General features: G+C 40.6%; 1 protein-coding gene across 3 annotated transcripts in view; it reads right to left on the bottom strand.

Annotated features, from left to right (window-relative positions):
- ADK (adenosine kinase) overlaps nt 1–21,540 on the bottom strand; it is a 304,356-nt gene that overhangs the window by 278,349 nt on the left and 4,467 nt on the right. For 2 of the 3 annotated variants that reach the window (XM_082311360.1, XM_082311362.1), the window contains one exon: nt 9,986–10,060. In XM_082311360.1, the coding sequence (XP_082167486.1) occupies nt 9,986–10,060 (75 nt within the window). Of the gene's footprint in view, nt 1–9,985; nt 10,061–16,934; nt 17,049–21,540 lie in introns of those variants that run through there. The other variant, XM_082311361.1, reaches the window with a different exon arrangement.

Below are 21,540 nucleotides of genomic sequence, written 5' to 3'. Positions count from 1 at the left end.
TGCTCTGAAAATTTTAATTTCATCCTAAAAAACAAAGGAGCAATACCAAGATGGAGATTCAGGGAAGAGGTCTTGAGAGATAAATTCCTTGCTCTGCTACTACTAGAGGATCAGACATACAGAGAACAGCAATTGCAGCTTCTCAGAAGAACCGTTCCTCCCTTTTGCCTCTAGCCATAGCCACTGTTTTGTATCTTAACCCTTCACCCACAGTGAAGTGCAGCTACCTGCAACATCAAGCCCAGACATCCAAGAACCTGGCAGAGGAAAAAGGGACTGAGGGATTCAGACAGTTCCTGCCATTTATGGCCCAAAAGAACTTCCCTCTTTGGCTGAATAACAGTTTTGTCCCAGGGCTGGTTGTAGAAAAAGGTGTTTTGAGCATTTCTAATTCTGTGAGTCAGCAAAAATCTGAAATTCAACATATCTTATTTTTTAAAGTTGCCAGGCTTCTTTTATTAACCTTTTACCCCAATTTACATATAAAACTTGAAATGCCCTACTTTTGAAAACAAGTCAGCTACACCTCAGATGTTCTTAGCTAAAGCAGAAATTTGTAGTTAGTGCTTAAAAACAATAAAAAGTTAGCAATTACTAAAGCAACTTACTCAATTAATTTGGTATTTGAACGGCAGAATATGTTGATACAACTCTACAGTTTGCCTTAGCTCATATATGCTAGCCATGTCCCCAGCACAAAAGCTGCTAAAGGAAGAATTCAGGGATTTTGCACAGGCTAACTTTTGCAAAGGTGGCAAGATCAGCTTTTTTTTTTTTTCCTTAAGTAAAGAAGATAGCTAATTCCCAGCCCAAAATCCTCTGAAATGTGATTTCCAACAACTCTGAGCTTGTGGAATTGCAATCTAGATTAAAAATACTACAGACACTGAAACTGAAACTATATCTAATAAATATACACATCCAAACACTTTACCTAATGTAGACCAACTAACAGTTGCATTCTGCTTAGTACCGTAGGTGTTGTTTAGTACGGCTGTACATAACATCACAAGCACAATTCAAAAGCAAAATAGCTTCAAGGAAATACACTGGAACACACTCTTGTAAAAATGAAGTTACAGCAACCAGATTTGGGGGAAGGTCTTCGATCTCTTTTCCACACAGCAAGTCTACAAAAAGTTCCCAAGAGACATGAGATTCTGGAACACTTTGCCTCTTCTACTGGAAGGTCAGGGAAACATAGATATTAGAAATTAGAAGATTTACATTGTAACTACAGTTCTTGTCTTGAAAAAGAACAGATAAAGTATGCTAGCTTGAAGCCATGTGAGAGAGATTGGGATTGAAACATCTGCATCACCACATACTGTTTTTTTTCCTATTAACTTAATATCCATAGTTGAGACTGCCTGCCACCTTTACTTGGAGGGGTCAGGCACTGAAATTGGTCATAGTTTCACTTCTCATGAAGGAAGATGACTGTACGCTTCCTGACTAGAGTGACAGCATAATTTTACAGTGATCTTTATGGTCTATCTTCCTACCAGCAGGAACTGTCGCCTAAAAAGAATAAGAACCAGTCTCAACACTAATTAAGTAGCCTCAACAGTACAAGGATTGAAAAACTGTCCATGGTAATATTTCTGTAACTTCTTGCTACTGTTCACTTGTTACAGCTTGTCATATTAGGCAGTCGTATGCTCCCCTTTATGCTTTGTCATGTGCATCTCAGATTCTTGCACTGAAACTTAATCACTTTTGCTGTCACTTGATGACAAGGGAAAAAAATGCAAAGGGCAAAAAAAAAAAAAAATCACTGGAGCAAGCTGGAAAAATAATCACCCAGAATTGTTTAGCCATACCTCCCTAGTCTTCATCTGATAATAAGACAGACATAAACCCACAAGTTTAAAGTAGAACTACAAAATGAAGATAATCTGTACGTTAAAATTAATTCATGCAGCTTGCAATGACACAGAGCTTTTTTGAGTGTAATTTTTGAGTTGTCCTAAAAGATATAGCATTGTTTTATAAGATTTGGCACAGGTTCAAAGTAAGAATCTAATGGCATAGCAGGATACACAGTACAAACATCCACACCAGTGACTAACAATCTCATCATTGAATCTCATGATAATAATAAAAGAGAACACACAACACTTTCACTTAAATATTCTATTGTCCTATTAAAGGAGGGAATCAAGGGTTTATGTAACGAAAGATCTTTGTCCCCAGCTCTGCATTTAATCTGAACTTATTCTGGAACTGCAGGCTTTGTGACATCCTGAAGCCTACAACACAGACTTTGTCTCCAGTAACTTGGAGTATTGATGGTTCTACCCTGACAAAAATAAAGTTAAATAGCACTCAGACAGCTGGTTTACCCTTCTCCAGCCCTTGACTAAGGGAAAACAAGAACACCAGTAATTAAGAGGAAGACAGGCTGCCTCCGCCCTCTCCCTGTGGCTACAGCAGAGACCACAGGTCCAACACTCCAGAAAGGAACAGGACAAGAAGAGGCAGAGCACAGAGCAGGCCTGGACATGGTGATGTAACGCAGAGCACAAGCATACTATCAGGGATCAACAGCAGCATAAGCACCTCATAACTTAACTTACAGTTAACAGTAACACTGGTATTTGCACATCGTTCAGGAATAGCCTGATGAAATAGCAAGTTACTAAAAAGAAATGTTAAAAATTAGTATTTAATTTCAAGAAAAGGACAGAACTCTTCTCATCTTGACACGCGTAACCTGGGAAGAAAAGCTATTGAGATTGCAAATTGCCTGACCTGAATGAAGCGAAAACAATCAAGTAGTAATGAGCATTATAATTTACTTAAAGATCTAATTTTTTAAAAACAGAAGTTTTTAAAAAGGTGAAGGTATTCCAACCACTTCAAAAATGCTATCATTAAAAAGTTGTCTTTTCTAAGAGATGACAAATCAATTTCATCTGCAGTAAAAATATGAGAATGTGACCAATAATTGTTAATTTTTGACTGGACTTTTCTATTCTTCAATTCACAAGTGATCAAACTGTTTCACTATATTACTATAGTAATTAGTAAAAAACTCTAGCCTTTCCTATGCTGTTGGAAATTTTAGGTTGGAGAAGCAGGATGGGAATGGAAAACAGTATTAAAATCGCATCTTATAACCTTTTAATTAAAAAGAACCCTACCCAGAACATGAATCACAATTTTTATCTACCGAATCCTAAATAAAAATCCATCTTATAATTGTGCAATCAGGAATCTCCAAGATGAAAAGTTTTTCAGTACAAACAGCAAGTACCACTTCCAAAGAGAAAGTTTTACCACCTGGTTTTTGGATAGACTCCAGTTCTCTACTGAGAAACCCAGATTCTTCCATCAAAGACATCTTCAGCAAGGGTCTTTTCATTTAATATTGTTGCCTAGTTAAAAACAGAGATATTTAATTCATAGAGCTCTTTCACTTAAAGTTCTTTGTTTGCACTGAAGAGGCAAATGGAACCCAGTATTTCATCATTTGCCTTGTAACATAACTCCCAAAGTTTTGTTAAAGAAATTTTTACTTGGGAGTGAAGGGAAAATACAGATAAGCTCTGTGTGTGTATCAGTCTGTCACATGTCTCAAGGTTCTTCTAAAGAAAACAATTAATCCAAGAACTAGACATGTTCTAGTGACATGCATATGTATTAAATTAGCAAGTTTTCTCAAGAAATGGAAAACTAAAAAAAATGAAGTTATGATTTGTGGTTTATTACTAACCAAGTATTTAAGAAAGTGAAAACACACAATAAAGAGAAGAGATAACAACAAATGGAATATTTCCTATTCATGAACATGTTACATCCTATTTTACAGGTAAATATGTAGTTACAAGCTCTTCTATAATCATTGCTCAGTATACCCTGAAAACATCACAGTTCCTCATGCAGAACTTTGTCCTTGCATAGGGCAGATTTTTCAAATAGCCTTTTCCAAAAGGAGCTTAACTAAAATCTTTCACTCATTTAAACTACACACTTAACTAAATGCACTAGGAGAAATTATCACACTTGTAGAAAGCTCCAATTATGCTGTCAGGAATGCTACCAAATTTATGTGCATGTTAGTACTGAGAGGACCTTTTTAAGACAGCCATCATTACCCTAAGTTTTTGCAAGCAAACACTTAAGTTTTTTATAATTTACCAGCAGTCAGATGATGCAATTTGGCTCAACAGTTTCAACAATGTTCTATGGTCAGACCCTGAGATAAGCCAAATTGAATTCTACAGATACAACTCAAAAACACACAGTAATAATATAGAACCCTCAGCTGTTCAGCTTCTCTGCCAAATGACCCAATGCAACAGATACTTTTAGTAGCCATCTTTCACAAGGATTATTGAAACAATGGAACATTATATAGGAAACCAGCTTCCAAAAAAAAAAAAAAAAAGGTAAATTTTCAGGGACAGCCAGTTTTAAAGTTATTACTATGTACTTTCAATACATACAGCACTGTACAGACAGATAACACAATGCCCAATTCAAAGCAATACAAAACACCATTAACCTGTCCCAGAGGGTTGATGAAGCACACAAAGTCAAAGTAAACACATCAGTGAAACTGCAAAAGCTGTAAGTCTGGGGGTTTTTTTCTACCACTTAAATCTGGCAGTGAAGTCTGTATCTGCAGCTTGTGCATTCTTTGATCCTGCAACCTCCTAGTACAGAATCACCACTTGTCTTTCTCAGTCTTCAAGCTCATTCCAGCACATGTTTTTGGGGAAGGGCTTGTTTTGCATTGAAGCCTTAAGACTGTGTTGAAACCTGAGTTTGGTGAACAAAGAATCACTTCTGACTGTGTAAAAGCTATTTAGAACCTTAGCCATGTTATAAGTGTGAACTGCATGAGCGGTGTTTTGATTTTTTTGCTATGGGAAGTTACAAAGGCTTCTGTTAGATATAAGCACAGGTAACAAACTGAAAATGTTGAGAATAACACATGGTAGAATGGCTAAAGCCACAGCTATACAGACCAACCTAAATTTAATGCAAGCAAGCAGATGCTTTTCATTTCAGCTGCTTCTCAAACCTTTTCCTAATTTATAATCCAAATTTCCACAAGAGTGGAAAAAAGATCAAATTTGTACATCATCTTCGTTTCCGTCACAGCAAGCACTGGAACAGCCTCAAACAAGAAAGTTTAATTTACTAGATGTCAACATTGCTCTATTAGCGAAGTGTGTGCTCAACTAATTCATCACCCTCCAACACTACTCTGCAGTGAGGAAAGGTAGAGAGTGACCAAGCATCTTGGGACCTCCAGTAATGACCCAGCCACTTTCAATGCTGCAGATAAGTTGGTAGCACACTGCAGGAGATCCATACCCATACTTGTGAAATTACAGATCAAAATGACAGCATTTCTTCCTTCAGTGTGATGATATTCTCTTTTCATACATTAACTATCGCCACCACTCCAAAACACAAACACACTTCGAAGACTCCATTCATTCTTCCTCTCCCATTTCTTCAAACCTGTTTTTCCAGTAAAGAGCAAAAAGAATATAAACCCATTTCCTGGTTTACAGATAGTTTGTATTTACAGCAGTGTCACAGAGAAGGCAGGGAAGAGAACTAAGGAGCAGATACAGGGCAAAGCTATTAAAAACTACAGATCTATACTGAGCACCTTCAATGAACTGGTGCAAAAATTGCCATAGACACTGATTTTAAGGAGAGAAAAAAAAAAACACAACACAAGGAGAAAAAGACTTGGCTGCTTTGACAACCAGTAAGTAAATCAAATAGCAACTTGTAATCCTGGACAATGATGGTCATCAAATAATCAGTCTGGAGATGACAAATACAATGGAATTCAGCATCCAGACTAGTAAACGTACCTCACTTCATGAGATCATGGCTCTGGTCAAGTGTGAAATAGAGTGAAATAAAGCAATGAGCATCCTTAACCTTAATGTGAGAAATAGGACACATACCATAATTTCCCCTGTATCTCCACTCCTTTTTAAGAGCATGAGCTGAAAGATATTTACATGCTTATACAGGTGCTGGCAATCACAAACATTTTCCTCACCTTCCCATTGGCTAATTAGGGAAGATACAAGGTTTTCACATATTTAGAAGTTCCAAGACTAGCATAATAATTCTGTCAACATGAATTTGTCAGTAATGATTCTTTCCACCTCCTCAATTCATGCAGCTATAGACCCAAATATTGGGCAACAGCAAGAGAAGATTTGCCTGTTCTGTGAACACACGCTTCTCAACCACTGGATGTGCACTTGAGATGACAAGTAATGACCAGATTCGTACAGCTTAAAAATTAACTATAGTTAGATAATTGTCAGAAACTAAATATCTGCAAAACAGAGTGCTCTAGGGGGAGCAATGAAACAGATGTCATCTCCTAACTTCTAACAGCAGGACACTGGAGTATTTACAGGAGTCAGCAGTACTGAGTTTCCATGGAGTCTTAAAATGTCATTGCCATGTTAATTAGAATTTCTTTGCCCGCTTTAATAAAGTTTAATATACATAGTGTAGATTAAGTTATTCTTAAATGCCTGTTACAGATTCAGCAGGTAAAGGAATCATTCCTGTTAAAGGTCACAGGTAGAACCGAGTACACCAAAAGCTTTAATGAATACCTGTTAGCAAAGTTACTTTCACAGATTAGCGTAGCTATAGTTAGCAATTCACCCACAAAGCATCAATCCATTTTCTATTCTTTCCTCTCCCACTCATAAAAAGCTGCTCTTTGAGCAAGTATCTATATCCTAGAAAAATTAAACAAATACTGTCAGGTTATGGAGTTAATGCAAATTACAAGGAGACTTCCCCTTCTCAAAAAAAGCATTTCTGGTATTTCTGTCATGCAGATACTCAGAAAAAAACAAGGACATACAATGGATTATATTTATTTCAAGACTGCTCTCCAGCTCTGTGAACAGATGCTGAAGTCGGTTTGGATATCACCAGCTTTCAACAGTGCCATCAACATTGCTAACACTTTTTCAGATTGTCTCCCTGAAGAGACATAAGAAATGAGACCCAGGAAACACAAGTACCTGACAGAGGCCAAAGCTTCTCTGGCTTAGGTAATGCCAGACTGCTCATGTGGCCTGAAAAGCTCAGACAGGCACAGTGAAATTCTGTTGTGATATAAATTAAGATCATCTCTCCTAGAAATAGTCTAGGAAAGACTTAAACTTTCCAAAACTTGTCAAGAGAGCAAAAGACTTTGGAGCTCAGATTAAACCAAAATCCACCTTGAAAGAAAGGTGACAGGGCTGTGCTAACAAGCCAAGCCAAAAATACCCACCCAACCCTCCAATACTGCTCATTTCCTCAAACCAGTATTACATGGCAGCAAGCTGTTTCAAATCTGCCAGGGGTAGGACTGCATTATGTATTTATTTTCAGGTTTATTTATACCATGGATTGTAGGCCATTTAAATATTGTTAAAAGGACCACTTGAGACTTCCTACACAATCTTATGCTGTTCCATTTGCATTTTCTTAAGAGAATTTACAAAAATAATCTAGTTATAGGACTTATTTTAATACTCTCTCATTTCATTGACAATATACATTGATTAAATTTGCAACACCAAGTCTGTTATTCTGAACAAAGGTATTTACTCTTAAAACTGGTTATACAAGAGAGGAGGATAAACAAACAGAAACAGTGGGAAAAGTTAAATGTATAACATTCTTATGGGTGTTTACCTAAACTCTTTCATCATTTTACTAAGCTACCTTCTCAAGTCAGAGCCCAGCTGGCCTGATGGCCCTATTACACATGCCTATCCAGTTGAAGAGGTGAGACAGACTCCAGGGTTACTTGATCACTGCCAAGATACCAAGCGCTGACACTACATGGCTAGAGACGGATGCATGTCTTGTTTGACAAGAAAAAACAGAGAGATTAGGCTGGTATGATCAACAATTTCTCTGTCAAATGTTTCACAGTCTTGAAATATCTATGTTCTTGCACCTCCCTGCAGCATTTGAATAGATAACTTTATTCTAGCAGTTGTTCTACAGCTAGGTTTGCTATTTTATCTCCCTTCACAAGCTGAGGAAGCATGGGATCTGATTCACATTTCAGGAAGCACTGCAAAAGGTAATTGGACGTAGAGTAGAACCATGCTTTTCTGTTTGTTAAATGGACTACTATGCATACACTCACAAATAGGGAGCTAGAAATAAAATCAGGTACACGTGATGAAGGTAGACAAGCTTCTCAGTTTTCAGGTTATTACCAGAGCTATCACACTATAAGCAGGTCCCCTGTGAAACTGTTGTTGGAAGACTGCTTATTGCTTTAAATAATGCAATACTCCACAAAGGCATTTTGGCAGTAAAAAAATGCTTACAGAGCATATGTTGTTCCAGGAGAGAATTTAACTTGTCTGACAGGACTCAAATTTGAGTACGTAAGACTTCTAATTTTTAAATTGAATTAAATTCTGCAGAGCATATCAGGTCCAGTGAAAAGCACAATGCACTCTTGAAGGATTTCACTGCTGCAATATAGATCCCACCACCTCTTTTATGACAGTAATTTATAAGGATTAGTTGAGGGGTATTGTTGGGTTGGGGGCAGGGGCATTACTTCAGTTCAGAGACAGGTTTTCAAGTTATTTCAGTAGAAACATAAGGCAGAGAATTACTTCAGGATAATTTACTTTTTCAGAAATCGAGTCTATGTCTTGAGCGTTCAAAGTTCCAGATGGTTTTGAGATTGATACACTCCATTACATTCTTGTCTTTTGCCTCCAGCTGATAATATTCAGGCTCTCACTTAAACACACCTTTAGCTAAAACTTGAGTGATAAAATATCCGTTGCAAAACAAATTATAGTATTATTAAACGCTTCAGAATGAAAGATTTGTGGCTGACAGTACACATTCACAAAAACTCTGCACCTGTTCTTTATTTGGTGATGCGAAATTTATTCTTGATCCAGTATTGCCATCAATAACAAAAACGACTGGAGAAAAAAATTATTAACACTTTAAAAATTAAACAAAGAATTGTGAGCACTCTGAAAGATGAAGTCAGCTTACTGATCACTTGCAAATGAGAAACAAAGAGGCAACAACTGGAAGAAAGTGAGCTCATGCAGGAGGATTTAAAAGAGCAACTATATTTTACACCTCTTCAAAAGACACATCTCTAAGCTGATCAGAGAACAAGTAAGCTTAATGCCAACAGCAATACACAAAGAGCAATTCAGCGATATGGTTATACAGATGGTAGCATAACAACTACGCTTAAACAAGATAACAGACCACATGTTAAGAAGTGGTCCTGTTCTTGACTGATCATTGAATCATAGAATGGTTTGGGTTGGAAGGGACCTTGAAGATCATCTGCTTCCAACGCCCTTGCCACGGGCAGAGACACCTTCCCCTAGACCAGGTTGCTCAAAGCCCCATCCAACCTGGCCTTTAACACTTTCAGGGATGGAACATCCACAACTTCTCTGGGCAACCTGTTCCAGTGCCTCACCACCCTCACGATAAATTGGAATATTAAAGAAAAAAAAAAAAAAAAGAAGGTACACTTGCACAACTTATCTCAGTGTGTTACAGAAATGGCTTATTTGCCCCAAAGTCATCACTGAAGAAAGAAAAGAGTGCTGTAATAGTACATCAAAATTAGCACACAAATATTCGTACAAGAGCTACCTACATCTTACTGACATTGATGATTGCTTCCAATTAAAGGCTAGCAAAGACAGCACAAAGAGACTAGAATTAATAATTGATAGAATACAATAAATACTAAAAACACATGCAAACACTGAAGTTTTTCATTGACACCACCACCACAGCTTCATATATCTAGAACAACCAAATGACTGATACAATGTTGGCTTCTTTCAGTATAAGGCCAGAATCCCACAGAGATCAGCATAAACTTAGCATTACACAAGCAGGTAGTCCTCTGTTTATTTATAGGCATAATTCGGGAAACAAAACTGACATAAAAAAAAAAGAAATCAAAACTTACTTGTCAAGGAAGTCCTTGTCCACAACCGCACAGATATCAAGCAGAGGATTTCCCATTCCAAACAGGACATTTTCACTGTAAGAGAATCAATTATTTCAAGTTAGCTTAGCATTAGTTTATTCTTCCTAGTATAATATGTTGAAGACATTTTTTTCTTGAATACAGCTAGGGAACAAAAAGATACACATTTTGCCCAGCGCAGTAGTCACATGGAGACCTGACATATAGACAGAGAGTCAAATTTGAGTGAAGTATCATCCTACAATAATCTTCTTTGATCAATTTATAAAGGTATATATTCTGTTAAACTATCATTCACTCAGATAAAGAATTAGAGCTGCACGCCACATTCAGTAGTTTTAAAGGATTGCCTTCAGATTGTAATACCAGATTTTAGACAGGGGGAGCATCAGACCAGGTTATAAAAATTTCACTGAACAGACTTAGTTGCTGGGTTTACTCTGCTACTGACCAATAATTAACAATTTAAGTCCGTTTTAATCAACTGAAATTAAGAGATTATGGATTCTGCATTGTCAGCCATCTTAAACAGCATAGCTGTCTACTGCTAAGAATGAATGTACTTTTTAAACAATTTGAAATTCATTACCATGACTTCTGTCACATAAAAACAAGACATCAGAGATACTGTAAACAGCTGAAAGAGCTGGCTTTAACTTTTTTTTTTAGATTCATTCAGAAACCATGTGTTACATTTTCCTGAATAGCATGTACTTGGGTGATAATACAGTTATACCAAAGGATTAGATACGGGGCCTAGTGTCAAGTAGGAGTGAATGCAGCTGTTCTCGAAGGCTGCCTAAAACTACATCCAAACCCATCACATTCCTTGCTAAGCTAACACCTGCTGCCTCCAACTGGCAAGGCAAGCCCTTGCTCTAGCCACTGAAGGTAGCTTCGGCATGACCACCAAATACGCCTCCCTCTTTACTATGTCTCTATCAAGTATTTGCAGAGAAAGCATATCCCCTGTCTCTCCATCCCCCCAAAAGTACTACTGTAACACTGCAGTTGGATTCAAAGTTTATCTGCAGTTTATCCAAAGCTGCATAACAGTGTCAGCTGAATCTCAAAGAAAGTGAGTTTTCAATAGTTCTGGCCCATTTAGAGCAAGACAAATGTTTTAGAGACTCAACATCTGCCTACTAAATAATAGATTTCATTAATTTCTAATCATTAGGATAAGAAAAAAGAATATAAAACAAGCAGAAAGGGGATGATATGGAACAATGTCATGAACTGTGTCCAACAGAGGTTGGAAACTCTTTCACTTACTTCCTCTAACAACTGTTATGAAAAGCCCTTAGCTGACAAATATTTGTCAAATCTGAAGCTACTTGCCAACAGTACACAGTCAAACTTCTTCCTCTTTACGATGCCACATTAGCCTCCACTAAATGCTAAATTCTGAAGTCCGGAAATGAAGACGTGGAAAACATGATTAATAACCTTGATACTGAGACACAGCAAACCATGCTTTAAGTATCTTAATTTTTGTTGTAGCTTTAAAGACGGGCCTTTACAGCACATTTCACTGTGAGTAAAATGTGGAAGACACTGCTTTGTGAAGACAGAGCCAGAAATCCAGCTCACTCCTAACTGAGATAGGTAACATCTGCTTAGTAGAAACCTGTAAGACTCACTAAATACTTTTGTCAGTGTGAAAAGAAGTATTGATTCTTCTAAATAGCATAACCATAAGTTATATCTAGCTAGAAGAAAAGAAGAGGGAGAGATAGATGACAATTAAGAAGACATAAGGATAAAGGGGATTGCAGTTAGAGCCCCAAGACAGGACATTCTCTCCATTTTAAAAACGAAGTATTGCATCAGTAGTATTGCAGAACAATGAATTAACAAGTCAGAATTCTGAAAGCACTGAATGCAGATTTGTCCCAAACTGTATGCTCCTGTACTTGATGTTTAGCTGATTCTCACATTCTGTGAAATTCTACGCATCAATAACTTTATACCTACACTCAAGAAAAAAAATGCATATCATGGATAACTTCTATATAAGACAAGTATCAGCACTTAAGTGTGTGGTATGCCAAAAAAACGCAGCTGTACTTCAAATAACTCTCTGAAATACAGATAACATGTTGAGGTCACTACCTATGAAGAAGTTACCTTGTTCAACGGAAAAGCAAACTAGAAGCTACCAAACATTTAACAACCTGCGGACGGCAGAACATACTGGTCAATATACTTGAAGCAGCACGAGAGCACCTTGGTACTGGTTTAGCATCCACAGAAGCTCTATCAAGCCAATAAAGTGCATACAAACACCTAATATGTCAGCAGCAGCAGGAACTAGCAGTTTCAGTGCCATTTAATCCAGGCAGCTCTTTCCATCACATACAAGAAGTCCTGCTCTATCCCCAAGCCTTTCTTCTCCCACAGTATTTTATAGTCATCCCTGTTCAAGTAATCCAGAGGCTGCGTAGTACGGTGCCATCTGGGATGGAAAGTTTTAAAAGCCAAGGTAGTTATCACCAGACTAGTAAGTGTATGTTCAGAAACATTGCCCTGAAACTTCTGGGTAAACTCTCCCCAACTTCGGCATAGCTGTTTCTCACAACCAAATCTAGGATAACAGAACTTGACAGCTTTTCAAACACATAAAACTGAGTACATTAACTGTTTGATTTCTATGAAGAGGTACACAGGTTATAACACTCAACTTATTTTTGCAAATAATCTAAATACATGAGCTAATATATACTAATAGCTAGCCTTTTGTTTTCAATTAAGATGTATTTCTACATTTTTGGTTGTTTCAGCTATATGTTTGAATTAACTAAGTCCCAAGGTGCTAGAACTTCCATGCTTAAACTAGATATTAACATTGCATAGGCAAAAAGGAGAAAAATCCATACACTCCATTTGTACTGGAGACTGTAGTTGCGTCATTCCTTAACTGACACTGCATTTGGTAAAAACACCTTCCGGGGCAAAATGGGAAGAGTCTAAACAATCTCTTTCCCAGTCACAAATTTTAAAAATTCAACAAGTTCAAGCAGACATTTAAGATCACCACTGTGATCAGCGTTTTCTAATACAAGCTTTGTGAACCACAATCTTGAAAGTCTAGTGTTACTTTTAAAGATAAGACTTGGCTGTGTAAATCCTTAGCATGTTCAATCTGATTAACCCAACATCGGCTACATTTCAGTGCAGCGACATCACCCTTCTCTTCTTGAGGGGTTGCAAAGTATCTGCACTGTTACACTATTGCACTTTTTTGTGGCACAACATGAGGTACAGCACATACTTGGCTACATTTTGCTTCTCTGTAAAAATAAAGTTAAAAAAAAAGTCACATATACTCTGTAAAGCCACATATTGTAAAAGCATAAAATTAAACACAATATTTAGGACCCTGGAGAATGCTTAATTCACAAGTGTCTGGAGCAAGAAACTGAGATATTAAACTGTTACATTCTCACCAAGTTTAACACTTTCAGCAGTACACTTGGACCTTATTGGCCTTACGTTTGCTGTTCAGTCACACCGGACACCTGCACTGATTAAAATTTCATGGATTATTTCCAACCAACTAGACATAAAACATAGTGAGGAAGCAGCAATAGATTCCTGAAGTGTGAGATTTCACAATACATAGGTTATTTGGGAAATAGATCTCTGCAACAGACACAAAACAAACACTTATGTACTCCACAGCCTCCTTGCCTCTCTCCAGTCCCTTCTCTTGCATGGGAGTACTGATATCCAATGATCTGAGAAGGATGTTCTTGCTCAACTCGACTAACCTACTGCAAAAGAATGTTTGACTCAGCTCTTCAACAAGCAACAACTCTTCCACCTGCACAAATTAAGGGCATATAATTGACTGTACACAGTCAGTATGTATGTGTGTGTGTGTGTGTGTATGCATACACATACGCCCAGAGTACATATATATATAAACAGTATATATACTTTTTAAACTCTAAACTAAGAATAAGATGTTCATACTAATCTAAAACTTGTTTGGACACAGAAATACGCTGTCTATCTAGCAGGCAAAGCTACAGCAACAACGGTAACTTACTTTACAGAAAGCTTGTACGTACACATTTGCATTCTAAACTCTTGACAGCAAACTATATTTTACAAGTTTGTCATTTAACTTTGGACTAGATGAAGAGTGAGTTGTAATTACAAGTTCAAGCATTGTAATTCATTAAATAAAAATAAATCTTCACCTGCTAATTATGGCATTTTTGTTTGGAGGTTGCCAGGATGATTGATTTTTCACAAATAGCCAGTGTTTCACGTATTACTCTTATCACAAGTTGCAGAAGTAATGAAATGAAACCAAACTGGATGAAAACAAAACAAAAACCCCAACGAAATAAAAATCCCCACATCAGTACTGAGCAACCCTTCAATCGTTTTTAAGAAGTCAGCAAAATCAACTGTAACTGAATGATCTGGAAAGCTGTGTCCAATATCACGGTTAACACATTACTAATGCTCTACTGTTGCTGGCATTTTTAAAAATATGGTCCTGATTCAAGTTGGCTGCTGAACATTAGCAGTACTGTATCTAACTGTCACACAATATTGTTATCATCCCATGCTGCTGTGCACTTCAGTGGACGAGCAACATCAAAATATCAGTGAAAGCATATTATTAGTTACTGGCGCAGAGACAGAGGAATATTTTGAGCTTTGGATACTGGCGTGTCTTGCTTAAAAAAAAAATCCCATTATTTCTTAAAAAACATTTCATATTTTTTTCTTGTTAATTACGGCAAAAAAAAAAAATTCTCATCTATATAACAGTAACTAATAGTAAAGGAAGCCAAGTTGATAATGTCACCTTTTTTATTGCTCTATAACAGTCTCATACTGCTGTACAGTTGTACACTTAATATTAAATTCTTATGCTAAGACATTTTACAGTCAGAAAGCCTTAACAGAACACGATTGGGACATTTGGGTGTCCCAGTTGCATGACAGCCTGCTGTATGTCTAGTCTTCCATTTACAAATATAACATACAGTTTCCTAAGATCTAAAACGTTAGTATTTCTACAGGGTTTGATTGTGCCCTTAAAAGTAAGGCCAAACAAGGCATGTTCTAAGCCAGTTCTCAGTATATCCATTTTGGTCACAAAGGAACACTGCTAAATCCCATGAAACACAAGATTTGAATTTATCAAAAATCATTTATACATGTAGTTAAAACAAAACAGTGATAGTATCAGATTCATAGCATTTGAATAGCTATAAGCTCTTGACTAAGAACATCCTTCTCTCATCCCACTTACCTATGCGACGTAAATGTAAGTGAATAAGATGACATTTATCGTTAACCACAACTTGTCTGACACTAAAAGTACCTCAGAACTATCATTCCATGATTCCAGAGTTCAGACAAATTTCCCTTGCATCACTTGTCAGTAAATCACTTTAGCGTATAGACCTTAAACATACACATAGCCTGCAGGACTGCTCACATGCTTTCCTGACTTAGGCCTTAAGTAAAGGCAATATTTGGCTAAGGAGTTACATGTCTACATACTGACTTAGAGGAGTATCTTCAGCGAAGATTTCATTCATTATGAAACTTTCTTAGTGTTCTAGAGTGACACATTCACAGCTTCCAACTCAGAAGCCAAGCCTAAAAGCCTTGGCCTTATGTAAGCAAGGCTGCCGCAAAAAAAAAAAAAAAAAAAAAAAAAAAGTTCCACCCCTACCCAGCTCCTTACACAGCTGTGCTAACTCCACAAGCTCCAACAGTGAGATACTACTGCAATTTCAAAGAGTTACCGTCTGTACTCCTCGGTCAGAAACAGCGTGAAATCTGATACACACAGTTTTGAGGGCGGAGAGAGGAGATGGGAGAGTTGCCTTGAATGATCATTGAACTTGGAGTCTGTCATTTTAGGCGTCTCTTTAGCAACTGAAGGACCGATCAAAACAACTACACGACGAAGGTTACCAGTTCGCTTCACAATACCACCCCATCTTAAGATGAAGTGTTTTAGGAAGCAAAACTGGTCATAATAATTCTTTTCACTGAATGTTAAGGGCTTGTCATTCTTCAGTTACCAATGATAAACTGACACCACCCCAGTTCCAACAGACTGCTAAGAGCCTAGCCTGTTATTATTACCCTGCTTCTCATTCTTTGGGATTCATTTAAAATTAGGTTCCAGTCATGGCACGCTACAGCGATGCTTCAAGGTTCAAACGCGGCTGCCGGAGTCCCACGACGCCCGTCCTCCCACCCCCACGGCCGGGACCCCGCCACGCCAGGCGGCCGCCCGCGCTCCGGCGCTACCTTTGACAGCGGCACCGCCGCAGAGAGACGCCGCATGAAACCCTCGGCACTGCCCCGGCCGCCGCCCCGCCGTTCACCTCCGGGAGCCCGGCCCAGCCCGGCGCATCGCTCCGCGGGGCTCTCGCCCGGGCCGGGGCCGGCCGGACGGACGAGCCGCTGAGGACCGGCATCGCCCGGCGCCGCCGCCGAGCCCCCAGCCGGGGCGACCGTTGGCGGCGGCGGCGGCTGGCGACGCCGGCGCGCGCCCACCTGCCCGCCAGAAATAAACTCCGCGCGCCCAGGGAGCGGGCGACCCCGGAGCGGCGCGGGCGGCCCGCGGGGCTGAGGGGCCGGGAGGGAAGCGGCACGGCTCCCCCTCCTCGCCCCGGGGTCGCGGGGCGGGGGCGTGCAGCCGCAAAACCGACTGGCGGCGGAGACAGCGAGGGAGCGGGGGGTGGAGGGAGGGAAGGAACGAAGCCGCGCGACCCCGCACCCTAAAATTACAGGGGTGGAGGAGGGAAGAGCTGAGCTCCGGCGGAATACCGGGCCGCCGCCCCCGCCCCGTGAGCGGGAGCGCATCAGCGCCCGCCGCCCCTTCCCCCGGGGCGCCGGGCTGGGCTGAGGCTGCGGGAGCCGCGCCGGGGCTCGGCGTTACCTGAGGGTGGGCATGGCTCCCCGCCCGGCCGCCCGCGGCGCAGCCCCGCTGGCAGCGGCGTCGCCTCTCCGCCCGGCGCCCGCCGGCAGCTGCGGCCGCTGCACCCGCCGCCCCACGCGCCGCCCGCCTCGGCCGCGACTGAGCCGCCGGCCACTGCTCGGCCGACCCACCCGCGCGCCGCCGCCCCGCCCCGCCCGCCCGCGCGTCCCGCCATTGGCCGGGCGGCCGGCAGGGGCGGGCCCGCGCCCTGCGCGGCGGCGGGGCGCGAGGAGCCGCGGGAGGAGGCAGCGGCGGCCTCGGGGCGCTGGCGACCGGCCCCGCGCCCGGTTCGGCAGCTGGCGGTACCGGGCGGCGCCGCCCGCCCGGCGCCCCGGGCTCCCCGGCCGCCATCTTTGGTACGGGCAGCGAGCAGGCGCCTCCCGCACACCTCCTCCTCCTCCGCCTCCTGCCACCCCCCTCCCCCAGCCCGAGGAGGCAATTACGGTCGCCAGTGCTAACTGAAGAAAAAACGTTTAATCGAGGTACCGAAGAGGTGCGGAGTTCTACCGTATTGCCCACATTAAAGATGGCCAGCGGAGCCCCTGGCATCGCCGTCCCTCAGCTGTCACGGGGCCGTGGGAATCGCTGCGCTCCCAAGGGGACCCCAACCGCCCCCCGGCCGGGGCTGCTCCCGGGCCAGCGGCCGCGCGCCCGCCCCGGGCGTCCCCCGCCGCCGCTCCAGGACCACGCGTCCTCCCCGGCCGCCGACCGACGCCTCCCCCGACATAAGATTTTTACACACTCGACAAGAACGCGTTTTCACTCTTTTTATTTGCGTGTTGGGTCAGACCTTAACGCCGCCCCAGGTGGCCTTCTGCGAAGCCTTCCTCCTCGGCCGCCACCGCCAGGCATCGGCACCCGCAGCCAGCGAAGACCACGTCCCTGCCCACCGGGTGCTGGGGCAGGGCTGGCCAGCCGTGCGGACGCGGGCTCTCTCTGTACTTCCAGAGAGGAGATCTATTTTGTTCCCGGGTTGCTGAAGCGCCTGGCAGCCACCTGTGGTACGCAGCTACCGGACGTTACTCATCTTTCCAGCCTGCCAGAGCGGAGACACCGATGAGACATGGACCTGTTTGCCACCATTTGCAGGGAAAAAAGGGCAGCCCTTCGTTGCCTAACCTGTTTCTTGTCTGCCTGACGTTCAAGCAGAACTGCCATATCGGAAAGGAAAAGCATCAGTAAAGCCAGGTTCCTATTCTTCGCTCATCCTACCCGCTTGCTCTTCATTTGGCTGTCAAAGTTACTGCTACCCTCTGCAGATTTGGCACTTATTTTGTTAACTTAACAGCACCAGAAACACTGATTCATGAAACTGATGTCAGAAGAGGTTGTTTTTGCCAAAAGTGAATCCCACGTTGTTCTGTTCAGTACTGCTGTGTCACCTCTAATTAAATATTTAAACTTTACAACTTCATAATCATGTGGTTATTAGCCTTAGTTTCCCTTCCTCTTCATCTACAAAATAGGAATATTGTATTCAGAAAAATTAAAGCCAAACTTTTCAACTATTTGCTGATTTTTGGGTGTGTGGGAAGAGAAGACACCAAAATTTGAGATGTTCATGATGCTTAAGGACCTATAGTGTCACTTGAAGGTAACAGGAATGTTTATGTTCAATACCTGATGTAGGACAAATTTCATAGGTTCTCCAAACTGGACACTCAAAAATTAATCACCACCTACAAAATTCTCATTATTAAAGTGTGTCAGGGGTCTTGAAAAGTCAAAACAAAACAAAAAAAAAAGTGGGAAACAGATCCATCCCCTTACTTTTGCAACACACAGTACAACAGGTCCCCCAAATCCTGACGGAGGATTTTGAACTCTAATAAAATGCAAATACTATATTTGGATATATAATGGCTGTATCTTTTGATCCATGTTGAACAACAGATTATTCCTAGTTTAACAGTTTCAGTGCCTAGTAGCCAAACCTCTGTTTTGTAACTGAAAGGGGGGCGGGGGGGCAATCCCATCCCAGGCAAATATAACAATGGTAGTAACACAGCTTGGTCTTGTTGGTCCCGTCACTGTATTTCAAAAAATAAATCCATTTTTTTAAAAAAATCAAGATGTAGATTCCCTCATAAATAATTGCTTGGCTTTAACAAGCACATAATAATATGTAAAGGAAAATAGACCTAATACATTAATAGGATCTATATTTATAGTAATTTGTAACATACAACTGCACATTATGAATATTAAGCTACAGAGTCCAAATGAGGTACCATCAAATGTTTCTAACTTTTTATCAGTTCAACAAGATAGGATCAAAAGGGTGTTTTGCTAAAAAATTCAACAGCCTTTCATGAAATAGCATGTATGACACCTCAACAGCATTTGTCAATAGCACTTTGTAAACTTTCAACTATTCCCAAGTGCCCAGTCATCTTGCTTGTACTATCACATACCCACAGGTTCTACTGTTACTGACGTCTTTGAGACACCACCTACCACTACAGGTTTTTTGGTCATTTGCCAGGGAAATTCTAGATGTCCTGACACATAAGTGGAGCAACAGCAACCAAGGTATCCCTGGAAAAATGATCATTTATCACTTATAGTCATTCATAGACTATCTTTATGATGCTTGTGCCACAAGTTCAACTTGTCGTCACAGCACGTACGTGCTAGGCAGCCAGCCTCAGTTTGCTCAGCCTCCCTGACACCTTCCAAACTTGCTCTGCTTGTGTGGGGCAGCTGACTTGTGCCTTCACTTGTGTTTTAGCTTCAGAAATCCCCAAGAGAAAGATGGAATTCACAGATTTTTGATCTAGCCGCAATTTCTCTTGACTGCTTCTGTTACTACACGGTAAGGAAGAGATCTTCATGACCATATGAGTTCTTTTACATAATGTGAGCAATTATTCCTCAGGCGATTTCACTAAAATGCTTCCTTTCAAGCACAGTATGAATTAAAAACGAATTGCACCCCTACCTGATATAACAATAGGTAAGCATGCGAGAACTTTTAAAATTGCACTTTATTGAAGCAATCCATGAAACTATACATTTTATATGTTTGTAACTTGTGTATCCAAGATATAGGCAATCTAGGCCTTAGCCTTGGACCAATGTGTTATGTTTTACACCACAAATATTTGATATAAATCATCCAGTTTACAATACATAAAGAAAAAGTTCTCCATTAACCCCCATATTTCACTCAATTTCTTCAAAGTACAAAACTAAGGTTAATCTTAGATAAGCTGCCCACTCTTCCATCTTTGCAAGACAGAAGGATGATCTTTTACATAATAGCTTCAGCAGACATTATAAAATGGGACTAGCAAGCAGAAAGTCCACAAATTCTCTTTCAATAACAGCATTTTTCAGAGCTTGCATGTATTTTCTACTAGAACAGCAGTTGTTTTGAAAACTTTCCTACAGAGAGAATTTCATACTTTGCAACACAAAATAATATGTATTTTAATCTTGTATGGATCTACTAGCAAAGTATTAAAAAGATTTTTAAATTTTTTTTTTAAAATTCCATAGCATTATCCCATTTCTTTTAATGCAGCTTCACAGACCATACAGCTGTAAGAGCTAGATCTTTATCATACTGCAAACAGCTATACTTTTTTTCTATCTTACTCTAGTCAAATAACCTAGCCCTTGAGACAGTTACAACTGCTTTGTACCACTGAATGTACAAGGAAAAAAAATCCCCACAAAAGTCTTTCACTGCAAATGAAATCCCAAGGTAGCATAAAGCCAGCAAGCAGCTTCATGTTACCATATCCTCCAAGCACGGTACAGCTTTGACTGTGGTCAAACAATCGTTACAGAAGTGGTTACAGTTCAAAATGGAAGAAATCCCTTCCCCTTCACCAAATTCTGAGTAATACCCAAAGACTTCTCTCCTTCACACAAGATGCTTTGGTATTTATTGTATAAATAATATTAGTATGTAAATTGAAATTATTTAAGAAGCGACTTATGTAAATAGAAAATGAACAGCCTTGAGAAAACATAGTGTTCACATTGTATCTGCAAGCTCTATTTACTTTTTCAAGAAGATAAGGTTTTCCAACATGTTGCCAGCAAATACTAATTAACGACCTTTAGATAGCAACCCATTCCCTGCTTCTGAAACTGGTTTTGTGAAATACTTGTGTACCATATCTGTGTAAGTAACTACTCAAATTCAATATCACAACCTTGAATCACAAGCCCGAGTTTTGCTTCAACCATTTCCACATCGAATATACCTCAGCATAATAGAGCAAGCCAAGGTCTTGCTCTACAGCAAGCGCATTTCACACTATTGCATTAGACACCATATTCAACTACCTCTACGTTCACTCAAGTCTCCTTTCCAGGCATCTTCCTTGTCTGTTTATAAGTAGTATTAGTAGATCCAATTAGATGAGTAATTCTACACAAGCTGTTTCATCAGCTGAAAATGAAGGAACTCGCAAATCTCGGTAAAATTCACAGGCACTTCAAGATTCATGACGAAATAGGCATATTTGCACTGGCTCCCCTCCCACAGGTAATTAAGCATGCAAGCAGCTCTAGGGACAAGACTAGTCCTGTTGACTTCAGGGAGGCAGCACAC

Source organism: Platalea leucorodia, assembly GCF_965183815.1.
Source record: "Platalea leucorodia genome assembly, chromosome: 4".
NCBI classification, from domain to species: Eukaryota; Metazoa; Chordata; class Aves; order Pelecaniformes; family Threskiornithidae; genus Platalea; species Platalea leucorodia.
This window is presented reverse-complemented; position numbering and strand designations above follow the sequence as displayed.